This window comes from Podarcis filfolensis (genome assembly GCF_964270895.1).
Source record: "Podarcis filfolensis genome assembly, chromosome: 8".
Classification (NCBI taxonomy): domain Eukaryota; kingdom Metazoa; phylum Chordata; class Lepidosauria; order Squamata; family Lacertidae; genus Podarcis; species Podarcis filfolensis.
Window position 1 is genome coordinate 15,252,098 of NC_139611.1, and position 9,839 is coordinate 15,261,936.

The 9,839-nt window shown below is 44.5% G+C and overlaps 1 protein-coding gene across 4 annotated transcripts in view; it reads right to left on the reverse strand.

The window, feature by feature from the left end:
• The window catches only part of MTOR (mechanistic target of rapamycin kinase), a 107,621-nt gene extending 98,371 nt beyond the window's left edge, over nt 1-9,250 (reverse strand). For all 4 annotated transcript variants that reach the window (XM_083628356.1, XM_083628354.1, XM_083628355.1 and 1 more), the window contains exons 1-7: nt 9,116-9,250; nt 7,024-7,186; nt 6,271-6,379; nt 4,398-4,630; nt 3,397-3,597; nt 2,839-2,973; nt 1,357-1,629 (exon numbers count right to left, since the gene is read on the reverse strand). In XM_083628356.1, the coding sequence (XP_083484482.1) occupies nt 1,357-1,629; nt 2,839-2,973; nt 3,397-3,597; nt 4,398-4,630; nt 6,271-6,379; nt 7,024-7,143 (1,071 nt within the window). In that variant the 5' untranslated portion in view covers nt 7,144-7,186; nt 9,116-9,250. The remainder of the gene's footprint in view (nt 1-1,356; nt 1,630-2,838; nt 2,974-3,396; nt 3,598-4,397; nt 4,631-6,270; nt 6,380-7,023; nt 7,187-9,115) is intronic.
• Nucleotides 9,251-9,839: the final 589 nt, after the last annotated feature.

The window sequence follows — 9,839 nt, forward strand, 5'->3', positions numbered from 1 at the left end:
ACTTCAAGGGATAGTTTTAAAACATTGTTTGAGATACACTTCGGTCCCTCTAAAATTGTTTAAAATCTGCAGTACACAGTAAGTTCAATGGCTGTCTACTGTAGAATTATTTATGAGTAATGATCTATATTATTATTTGTTGTTTTGTTGTTGTTATTATTATTTTCAATTTATATGCTGTCCTTTATCAAAAGATCATAGGACAGTGTACAACATTAAGAACACTTTATGGAGCATAGTTGTAAAAACATAATAAAAAGTATAATAATAGATAGCATAATAAAAAATAATAATCACAGTAACTTTAATTTTAGTGTTAGACACATACATTGGTTTGTATCCCACTCAAGTCTCACCGAAAGCAGACCCACTGAAATTGATAGACCCAAGTTAGCTATGTCCATTCATTTCATGGGGATGTATAGCCTATACAGAGTAGGCCCACCAACATTAACTGACATGGCTAACTAAGGCCTGTTAATTTCAGTGGGTACATTTTGAGCAAGAACAGTACAGTATTGGATATAACCCACCAGACCTACTCCGAATAGGACAAATTCTGGCTATCTGAATGGGAGCCGGAGTCAACTCATATAGAAGCAGCAGAGAATCAGAACCAAATGGGAGGGATCTCATTACCTTTTTCTGGGAAGTTGGGACTGTTGCATTCAATGTAAGACTGTCTGTGGGAGTTGGCAAAGAAGGGAAGAGGTCCCTGAAAGTTGTGGCTAGTAACTCTGAAATGAGCATGGTGAGGTTCTCCGTCCATCAAACCTCATCTAAACAAATGTCCTTTGCTCCTTGTATTTTTGTATTGATCAATAGTTTCTAACAAATAGCTCTGACTGACTACACACAAAATGATGTTTTATTTAAACACTACTGATTTTCACATTTGAACCCATGTCAGATCATAAGCTGGGATATGAAACTATGGATGAAGTTAATTTACAAAACCATTTGCACTGACTTGAAGTTATGTCTGATTTCACAAACTATACTATGGGCCTTTGCTCTGCCTTAGGAGGCTGGTACACCGCAGAAAGAAGGACCTTACAAGCTGAGCAGACAAAAAAGCAGCACAGTATCATGGTTGGTCTGTTGCTTGCATGGAACAGATTGCTGCAATGGCTGAAATGAGCCACATTCACTGCTGTACCCATCAACAAATAAGTATGACCGCAGAGTTTGTTCAGAGGGAAATTTTGAACTGGGCGCATAAATTATCTCTCTTCAGCAACAGGTGAAAAGATGAACAGAGAGATTCCATAACTCCAAGGGATGCTGTTCAAGCTGTGCCTGTTTTGTTGCAGTTTGAAGGGCAAAATAAGGGGGGGGGGGTATATTCAAACTCACCTGGTCGAACTTCTCTTCCATGAGTTCTCTGCAGCACCGACTTTCTACCAAGGTTGACTTGGGTGGGACAGGTGATGCACCGAAACCCATTATTGGGTGGGGGCTGTAGCCCAGTAGCCCCACCAAGGCATTGGACTGCTGAGGCTGTATAGACTGGAAGCTGGAAAACGGGGTGATGTGGCGAGGTTTGGTCCCAAAGCCCAGCAGGTCTTTGCAGTATTTGTCGTGCACCATCTGCTGCTGTGTAATCTCCTCCATCTCTTCTCTAAGACGCTGTGGGGAAGGGAAGGAAGAGGATGTTTAATGCTACTTTTCCTGGCCACCCACCCCAGCATGGAAGGCAACAGAAGATCAGCCCGCTTGGGCTTCTCCTACCAGATGCCCTCCAGATTTTTCGGGCTACAGTTCCTGTCAGTGTGGCCAATGATCATTTACCTCTTTGTTACATGTCTATACCAGAGCTCCCATGCAGTCTCCTCCACTAAATACACACAGAACTATCATTCCCAAGAACCCCTAAGGCAGGCATGGCCCAACTTGGCCCTCCAGCTGTTTTGGGACTTCAATTCCCATCATCCCAGACCACTGGTCCTGTTAGCTAGGGATGATGGGAGGTGTAGTCCCAAAACAGCTAGAGGGCCAAGTTTGGCCATGCCTGCCCAAAGGAGATGGAATCAGAGATAAATCCAGTTCATCCGCTGTGCAGCTATGTCCTAAGAAAATGAGCAAAAAGAGTAGGGGGAGAAGGATATATTTTAAAAAATCAAAGCAAGATCCTTTGTTTCAGGTTAGCATTGAAGATGGGGACTCAAGCCTGGGAAGGTTGATGAACCCAACCCGAGAACATGCTCCTAAATCGTCTGGAACACTCAAGAGAGTCATTGGGTTCTATGCAAAATCTGGACACATAATTTCTTTGAGCTTTTATAGTCTTGGCATATTTTGGTTGCTTTTCTGCCATTTAATGGAGAGGAGGAGGAGGAGTTTGAAGAGGTTGTTGGCACCTGGTCACTGCAGGCAAGTTAACAGCTCACAAATATTTGCAATGCAAGCTGACTCTAAAAAGTCATCACTGGCCTAACCAGACCGACCTCAATATATTTGTGGGCTCTGATTCAAATCAGCAACCTTAAACTAGCTGACAGAAGAACATTAAGAACTCTGCTGGATCAGGCGAATGGCACATTGTGCTCTCACAGTGGCCAACCCGATCCCTATGTGAAGTTCACAAGCAGAACCTGAAGACAACAGCACTTTCCCTTCCTGCCGTTTCCAGCAACTGATACTTTGAAGCATTGCTGACTCCAACTGTGGAGGTGAAACATGGCTAGCAGTCACTTATAGCCGTATTGTCCCATGAATTTGTCTAATCCCCTTTTAAAGCCGTACAAGTTGGTGGCGATTGTTGCCTCCTATGGGAGCTAGTTTCATAGCTCAACATCAAGAGTAGCACCCAGCTGTGCCCCCTTCTTATCAACTCACCTCTCCTTCCATGCTGCTGATCCTCACCAGCTCATTAAGGATGAGCAAGGCCCCATGGATGCGGTCATCACGGTTCATACCCTTCTCCTTGGCCACAGTTTCATCAAAACCCTTCTCAGCTTCCTCGTATGTTTGCTAAAATGACATTATTATTATTACTTGGCATTTATATAGCTGTTTTTCTTACTGCTCAAACACTTGTATCTTACTCCTTCACACTGTCAAGCAAGTCAGTGTTTTATCTTCATTAACACAGAGTTGGGCAGCGAGGCTGAGAGACATGCTAGCAGATTTATGGCTGAACTGAGATTTCCACCAAGAATGCCAAGGCTTACAATGCTGAAAGCCAGTGTGGCATAGTGCTTCAAGCATCAGACCAAGAGTTGGGAGTCCAGGGTTTACATGAAGGTCATTGGGTGATCTTGGGTCAGTCACCACTTCTCAGACTAACCTTACAGGGTTGTTGTGGGGATTAAGGAGGGGGAGCGTTATTTACAATAGTGTGGCATGGATAAGAGCTTCTTCCACCCACATCAGCTCTGAAAGCTTTCTCCTTACTCGATACCACTGCGGTTTCTGCATCTCTTTTGACTCTCGCTGGGTAGTCAGGATGAGGCAGGCTCGTAAGGCAGAAACGGCTCCCTCACGGATGGCCTGCTTTGGGTCCCACACGGCCACAAAGATGTTGTCGAAAAATGGCTGCACTTGCTGGAAGAAGAAGGTGGGGACGCTGATTGCCAGCTCTCGCAGAACCAAAACCTGGAGGGGAGGTAAGAGTGAAATGATATGAGTCAAGAGGAAGGAAACAAGAAATCAGGTGCTTACTAACAGTGCTGGCAGGCTCACTCACAGGGGTCATGCCTTCTGTCTGAAGCTCATACAAAGAGCAAGGTGGAGATTTGTTCATAAAAAAACCGCAAGACGAAGAGACTCGCGGAACGGATTAATTTCGTCTTGCGAGGCACCACTGTACTCAACTTCTAACTCACAAGGCCAAACTAGATACAACAGTAAATGCGGCTCTGCATTTAACACACAGGTTTTTTGAGAAACACAAATAGCATCTGCTGGGGGAGGAAGTTTAATAATTATCAAGGTCACAACAGGAGTGGATGGAGAGTTGAATTGTTTCTTCCCCTGCTGTGGTTCTAAGGAGAAACATATCTGAATCTGGTGCTTGCTTGTGGGGGTGGGAATCTGCCATTGAGCAGGGTTGTGCATCATCAACAGGTTACAATTCCAAAAGTTATTTGGGGAAAGCAGAGAGCCTTAAGCTGGTATAAACCCAAACACATGTTTCATAGCACAATATGCCCTTAGAGCGGTTAACTTCCTGGACAACCCTGCCTTATGTTATGGTGCAAAGTTTGGTGTTTCAAAACAGCACTGGTTAAATGTATGGTGGGTAGGGAAGACACTGAGATGAGGAAGGAAAAACAGCGAAGGACATGACCAAAGCTCAGACATTTGCTCACAGCTCCGGATCTCCCCTTGAAGTACCACTCCTGAAATCCTCAAAAGCCCTGCAAGCTGTTTGCATCCAATGAATGAACTCTTACCGCTGCGTGCCTCCGTCCTTCATTCCTGTCGGCTCCCAGCCACTCCAGAGCCCGCTTCACTTCAAACTCCACGTATTCCGCTGTGAAGGTGTCACCTGCCATGGCCAGGCGCCCAATGGCCTTGGAGGCCATCTCCATAACAACAGGGTCATTTGAGGGAAGGAGATTCCTTAGGTAATTGGCAAACCTGCCAATGCGGGTGACATTGCCTCCCTCAACGCCAATTAGGCTCGCTGGGGAAAAGAAAAGAAAAATGCCAGGGGTTGTTTCAAAAGTGCCATAGCTGGGTAAGACATTGGAAGAAAGCAAATATCCCTACAATTCACTAATTTAAACATATCCCTGCTACCTCTTCCTATACCGCAAACCACCCTAGAGAAAGACAGCCCACCATTTTTGAAAATCGTAATTCAGAGGCAGGGGACCTTTATCAGCTCAAGGGCCACACTTCCACCTGGGCAACCTTCTGAGGGGCCACATGTTGTAGCCGGATAGGTGAAAGGGGTTCAAGCAATTAATGTAAACATTAGCCTACTGTACAAAGGTGCCTTCTATACACACACACATGCCACTCCTTATCCTTCTTCTAGACAAGCAAGAGGCACTGTCAGAGTTCAAGGACACATTCCAGCCAGGCAAAAACATTCCATGGGGATATGAAGTAGGTCTAAGGAGGGAGACTCTGGCCTGGGGAGAGGCCAGAGATCCAGACAGAGAGGCCCAGAGGGCTTCATTTGGCCCCAGCCCTGAGGTTCTCCATCCCTGGCTTAATTGGTAAGGTATATACAATTATCATCCTGCACAGTAAGAGTGAACTCCAAGAGCAGATTCTTACACAGCAAAACAGCACCATCCATACATAAGAGAGGTAACAGCAGGCTTGAGGGAACCCCGGGGTTTGCAGAAGGAAAGAAAAGGAAAGGAAAGAAAAAAATATTTAGATTGGAAAAAACCAAAGGATGGAGGGAACACACACACACACACACACACAGTCTAATGATGGCTTAGCATGCTGAAGGCTGCTGAACTTCTATTAGAAAAGTGGAATGGAATGGAGTATCTTGGGAAAGGAAAGGCTGGCTAGAACCCAAACACTGTCATATACTGAGTTGCAGGTCCCACTTGTCCAGCAGATTCTGCAGGCTTCTGCTGCTTATAGAACTCTGCTCTGCAGTTTCCATTCCCAATAAGCAAATATCCATCTTTTTGCCAAGCTTTTTCCTAAACAGGCCCAGCTAAGTGGAAATGAAAAATGGACAATGGGTTCACTCACTCACCCCCTCTCCAGCTAACTGGAGGTTTAGGCTCCCTGGCAGGAGAGGAGACAGCATTTCAGTTATTTACAATATTGTTTGAAGTTGTGTTTTTATGGCCACTTTGAATGTTAAAAAAAGGCTAATAATAATAATAATAATAATAATAATAATAATAATACTGCATGGTATAAGGCAGGAGTGACGAACATCAGGCCTGAGGGCCAAATGTGCCCCCTGTCAAGTCTCTCTATCAGGCCCTTGAGACTCCATCCAATTCCCCACTCCTAGAATAAGGGGAGGCTGTAAGGCAGCAGAACAAGCTGTTACACAGACTTTTTTAAAATGTAGGGAATAAAATAAAAATACCCCTTTTTTAATTGTTCTTTTTGCATTCTGAATGGCTTTCTTGTCAAAACATTGGGTTACATTAGGTTATTTGTTAAACAAAAGAAGTATTTATAAATTGTGTGTGTGTGTGTGTGTGAGAGAGAGAGAGAGAGAGAGAGAGAGAGAGAGAGAGAGAGAGAGAGAAAATATACTATAACCCAATGTGGCAAAAAATAAAGGAACTCTCAGCATATCAAGATTTTTGTTAGACAAAATATGCAGGCACTTACCTATGGCCAAAATGCCCCCTTTCCTCTCATTTGCATCTGAACTAGAGACAAGCTCAAAGATATGATGATTCAGCTGGTCGTAAAAACGGGTAGATTCCTCTTGGCTCATCTGTGCAGGAGAAAACAAACAAAAATGTTTGAAAAGTAGTTCTTGGCCATGAATAAGTAAAGGCTTTTCCAGTCTCCATAATTGTACGGGGGAACGGGGGAGGCAGAAATGAATAAAAAGTGTTAAGAACATATGACTGATCCAAACTCGAAGAAATCTCTTAGGCTTTCTCGTTTGTGCCTTGGTGGAAAGGTGTTGGATGTTGGAGAGGAACCAAAGTTGGGTATTGCAGCATGTGCTTTGCATGCAGGAGGTTCCAGGTCTAATCCCAGGCTCTCCAATTAAAAGGGTTCAGGTATGGACAGAATGGCCTGGTGGAGGCCAGTTGCCTATGAAATTTGAAAATGTTTTAAAATAGCCTGTGGGTCAAATTATTATTTTAACAGCACCCGTTTACATGATGTACATGTCAAACAAAATCCAAAGAAAGGTATCTGCCCCCAGGGAGATTACAATCTAAGTCTGACAGCAAGGAGAGGCAACTGAGGGAAGGGAGAGGCAAATGTGAACAAATTGAAGCAAAGAAATCATTAAAGCAAAGACTTTATGGGAAAGGTAGAAGGGAAATGATACCTTGTTCATGCTTCCACTCCCAGGAAAAACATATATGTAGGTCTGCCCAGCTCTCCTCCCATCTCACTCACCTCACGGAGCTCCATGGTGACATAATGCTGCAAATCTTTGGCAGCTTTTGCCCTGGCCTCTTCGTTCCGGCTCTTGAGGCCACCAGCAAACTGCTGAAGGATAATGACCGTCCCCGACATGGTGGCGGCAAATCAGAGCGAGGAGCATCAAGTCCTCTGGGCCCTTAAGGAGACAGAATGGCAGAAAGAGACCGTTATGAACTGGTGAAAAAAAGAGAAGGCTGAAGGTCACTTCATCCCAAGCCTCTGTCATAGGGGTTATGTTTCCAGTTTACTTTGGAGATTCTGCAAAAACGGGACAGCTTCAAAAGAGAGGCATACATCATTCATCTCTATTGTCTTTTCAGCATGTATGGAAGCATTTCCTTTTTCAACAAGCTGTTGCAATATTTATTTATTTAATTAATTTCTATACCGCTTTATATTTTTAAGAAAAATCTCAAAGCAGTTTACAGCATATTAAATCAATAAAGCATAAATAAAACAGCAGAATTCTTTATCCCACTGTTAGATAGTTCACAAGTAGTTCATGCACTGGTTGCGTCAATACTGGATTACTGCAATGAGCGCTATGTGGGGCTTCCCTAACGCTTGATCTGGAAACTGCAGTTAGTGCAGAATGCTGCAGGGCGATTGCTGATGGGAGTGAGGCTTTGTCAGCATATAACACCTGTACTCAGAGATCTGCACTGGTTACTGATCCGCTACCATTTCAAAAACCGAGGCGCAAAGGGCAGTCTGCAATTTCAATGGAGAATATTGGGGGGGGGGGGGGAAACTCAGCGAAAGCCATTAGACTTCCGAGGCTTGTACGAAAACAGAAGCATTTACTTCCGGCTTTTTGGCATTCCAAAACCGAAATGTTCAGCTTCCGAGACACTTGAAAACCAAGGTACCAATGTGTGTGTGCGCACGCATATCTATATATATGTGTGTGTGTGTATATATTCTAATTAGCAATGACTAAATAATAATAATGATGATACCAATGACAAGCAATAAAGCCAGTGCCATCCTTGACAGGAAGCCTAATCGAAGAGATGCAACCCTTGCAAGACCAAGTCCGTCATGTTACAGGTCTCTGATCTGATGCAACCCAGTTGGATTAACGGGCACGACTAAGTTAGGCTCATTATTTGTTGTTGTTGTTTATTTAAGCCCCACCTTTTACCCTGACAGGGACTCCAGACTGTCTTATGGATAAAGAACAGCTGAAAACAAAGCTACAATGGGACCACTCTGAGTAGGACTTGCATTGAGTTGGATACCACCTAGAAGAATCTCTCTATATATATACATATGTACATACTTAACCTGAGGTATAATACTACTACTACTAATAATTTATTATTTCTACCCCGCCGATCTGGCTGAGTTTCCCCAGCCACTCTGGGCGGCTCCCAATCAAGTGTTAAAAACAATACAGCGTTAAGTATTTAAAACTTCCCTGAACAGGGCTGCCTTCAGATGTCTTTTAAAGATAGGATAGCTGCTTATTTCCTTCACATCTGATGGGAGGGTGTTCCACAGGGCGGGTGCCACAACCAAGAAGGCCCTCTGCCTGGTTCTCTGTAACCTCACTTCTCGCAATGAGGGAACCGCCAGAAGGCCCTTGGCGCTGGATCTCAGTGTCCGGGCTGAACGATGGGGGTGGAGACGCTCCTTCAGGTATACAGGTACCACTGTATGCATGTGTACATATACATGCACACACATATATACATATATACATACATGTGTATACATACATACACACAAACACGTGTGTGTGTGAGTGTATATACGTATATAAATATGTATATATATATGTATATGGATACTACCTCTTAAGAACCTATACATATGTGTGTTTACACACACACACACACACACACTAGCTGTCACGTTAAAACGTATTATTAATAAGGAAAAAGGTAATAAACCGTAATTGGGATTCAGAGAAACTGCAGAACGGAACTGAGATGCGGACGGTCCTACCTTCCACTGGCGAAGTTTACTCACGAGTAGACACAGATCCTGAGGTAAAAATTAAAATGCAAACCCCGAGGTAATTCCTCCCACCCCATTGCCTCCCTCACTCCCCGAGTGTCACCTTTTCCTTTCCTTCCTCTTCTCCTCTCACCGCCTCCTCGGCCTCATTCTCTCCTTCGCGGCCCGGCAGAGCGCTCGCCTTCTTTCCCCGCTTCTGCGCCCGCCCTCAGTGTCAGCACCGCCCCCTAACCGGCTAAGCTAACCAACCAGAAGCCTCCAAGCTGTTAACGGATAGGGGCCCTGCTAGTAGAAATAGAGAAGAGGAGGGAGTGACAGGGTGTTGTCCCCGCCCTCTTTAAAAAAATAAATAAAAAGAAAGCCACCTTCCTCTTTTCCCCGCCCTCCCAGGGAGGTACGGAGAAACCGTCTAATCAGAAGAGAAAAATTGGGAGATTGACATTCGCACGGACCAGTAGGACGCTAGTTAAGAAGGACGGTGGGGGTGTCGCGCAGTCGCTTCCGCCCAGGACCGAGTAGCAGTCGCTAGCGCGCGTGCGCCAGGCTTACCATGAACCATAGAGAGTTCAAGGCTTCAGCCAGCTGGAGGCTCTATGGTTGTGGGGGTGGGGGTGGGAAGCGGCTCTCTGTTTTGCCTTTACGGAGCCGAAGACTCTCTGACCTTCCCTACCATAATTACAAGACTTAATCTGATGGACCCCAGTGCGCAGGAAATTTTAAATTTCATAGCTAATATTGAAAAATTAAATTTTAATGGTTGCGTTATTTTTGTCCTATGGTATGCTTCATTTATATATTGCTTTAAGCAAAGGTTTCCAATGCAGTGA